We start from the raw sequence: 1,894 nt of genomic DNA, 5'->3' as shown, positions 1-1,894 counted from the left end.
ATGGCCGTAGCTGAGTCTGCTGATTTGATCACACATGTTGCTTCTCCTTCCTCTGAGACAGACTTGTCCACATCCTGGTTGAGAGGAGAGCTCCTCTGCAGCTACAGGGGGATGACATGCTTTCCTGGGTCTCACCGCGTCCTTGGTGTCCATTGCAGAGCAGGTTTGTTCACACACTGTGGACAGTGAAATTCTTCACTCCGATGTGCTCTGACATTCATGCAGTCTGGATGGGGATGCCCAAGAGTATCAATACTATTACAGTATACTAGCCTGATAAACCAGCCTAAATGGATTGGATGGCAAAACATTTTGCCGTCCAGCAGTTGGCGCTGGTTTTCCAGGCTAACAGTATACTGAAAGTTCAATAAATTGAATTCAATCTGACCGCTATCCTGGTGATGAGAGAAAGAAACAGCAGAACTATCCACCGTGAAGAGCCATTCAGAAGACAAACAGAACAGGAAATGAGTTTGTATTCCAGGTGACGATATATGTGGAAGTTAATAATTGTCATGTGTGTGGACTAGAATGTACTGAGGGATGTGGCAAAGTGAACAAACCAGTTGGTGGTGGAGCATAAATACTTGTCTATGTCCTGTATGGTTAAATCTTAGAAGAGGTGAATTTCCATCTAAAATAAATTATGTTTGCTGAGGGAAATGCACTTTATTTTTCCTCCAGGATTGCAAAGGAAATATTTACTGTGACACATGGCTGCACCAGTCAGCTGTCAGTCTTGGTGTATTTACATGAGATGGACAGCAGTGGGGGCTGTGGATCTGTGGTAACCAAAACAGAGCAGTCTGTCATCTCTAGCCTAGTAAACCAGCGCCACCCGCTAGACGCAGACATTTTTTAAATTACACATCCAGTCTCACATTTAGGCTGGTTTATCAGGCTATGTCATTCTCTGGTATGTAATCTGTACATTTTCAAAGCAGGTTTTATGTTGCTTTTAAATGCCAAAGTCAATATCTAATGCAATTGGCCAGGATCTTGCAATGCAGTGCTCTTGTTTTCTTTAAGTGAATGATGGAGGTGGGACAGCCAAGATCATTCAATTATATACTTTATTATTGCATTTTTATTACAGTAATTATTTCATATAAATTCAATCAAAGTGTTTAGGTATATACTCATTGTTGTTCAAGAACAAAAAAACACTTGGAAGATGAAGAATGTACCATATATTAATGTTTACAGACAGTGTTATATAAACATCCATTAGCCACCACCTGTAGATGAACAGTAAAGTATGGACCACATTAGTAACCAGGAAGACCCCACATTACATCTACAGCCAGGATGAACTGAATATGACCTGGTAAGGGACGACTACATTTTGACCATTATCTTCATCAGATTCTCAATGGTCGAAACGTAATCCTGCCATGGAATGGAAATCATAATAAAACACAGGCCTATGTGTGTTTACTCCTCACTCCAGGACTTCTGTCAGCCTTTACCCTGCATCTTTACCTGGAATGTGGACAATCTCCACTCTTCATTGGTCAGGGACGACCCAATGACAGCAGCTGACACCAGTATACTGAGAGCATGACAGCACTGGGTGATGACCTCGCTATTGACACTGGAGGGCCTGGCCAAGAATATATATGGGGAGTAGATACTGAACACCCATTCTACATGCAATTCTACAAACAAACAAACAAAAAAACCCAAAGAAACAAAAAATACAAGGTCATGTTATCATTGAAAAATTCTCGCAAAAGTTGAAATTCTGAAACGGTTCACAATATATATTTGGCTTTTGGCATATACAGTAGACGTGAATGTGTTTTAGTGCTGGTTTGTTATCACTGACACAATTTGATTTTATTGCCAACATTGTGGAGCCAGAAGGCAGGATATAGCGGCTCAGTGAATGTGG

The 1,894-nt window shown here is 41.0% G+C and overlaps 1 protein-coding gene across 4 annotated transcripts in view; it reads right to left on the bottom strand.

The window, feature by feature from the left end:
• Positions 1-752: 752 nt before the first annotated feature.
• Positions 753-1,894, bottom strand: part of LOC134455460 (tripartite motif-containing protein 16-like protein) — an 8,303-nt gene continuing 7,161 nt past the window's right edge. For all 4 annotated transcript variants that reach the window (XM_063206514.1, XM_063206513.1, XM_063206515.1 and 1 more), the window contains exon 6: positions 753-1,894. This exon is cut by the window's right edge and continues 456 nt beyond it. In XM_063206514.1, the coding sequence (XP_063062584.1) occupies positions 1,821-1,894 (74 nt within the window). In that variant the 3' untranslated portion in view covers positions 753-1,820.

The sequence above is a fragment of the Engraulis encrasicolus genome, chromosome 9, assembly GCF_034702125.1.
Source record: "Engraulis encrasicolus isolate BLACKSEA-1 chromosome 9, IST_EnEncr_1.0, whole genome shotgun sequence".
NCBI classification, from domain to species: Eukaryota; Metazoa; Chordata; class Actinopteri; order Clupeiformes; family Engraulidae; genus Engraulis; species Engraulis encrasicolus.
Note: the sequence above shows the minus strand (reverse complement) of the source record. Positions and strands in the feature narration are given on the sequence as shown.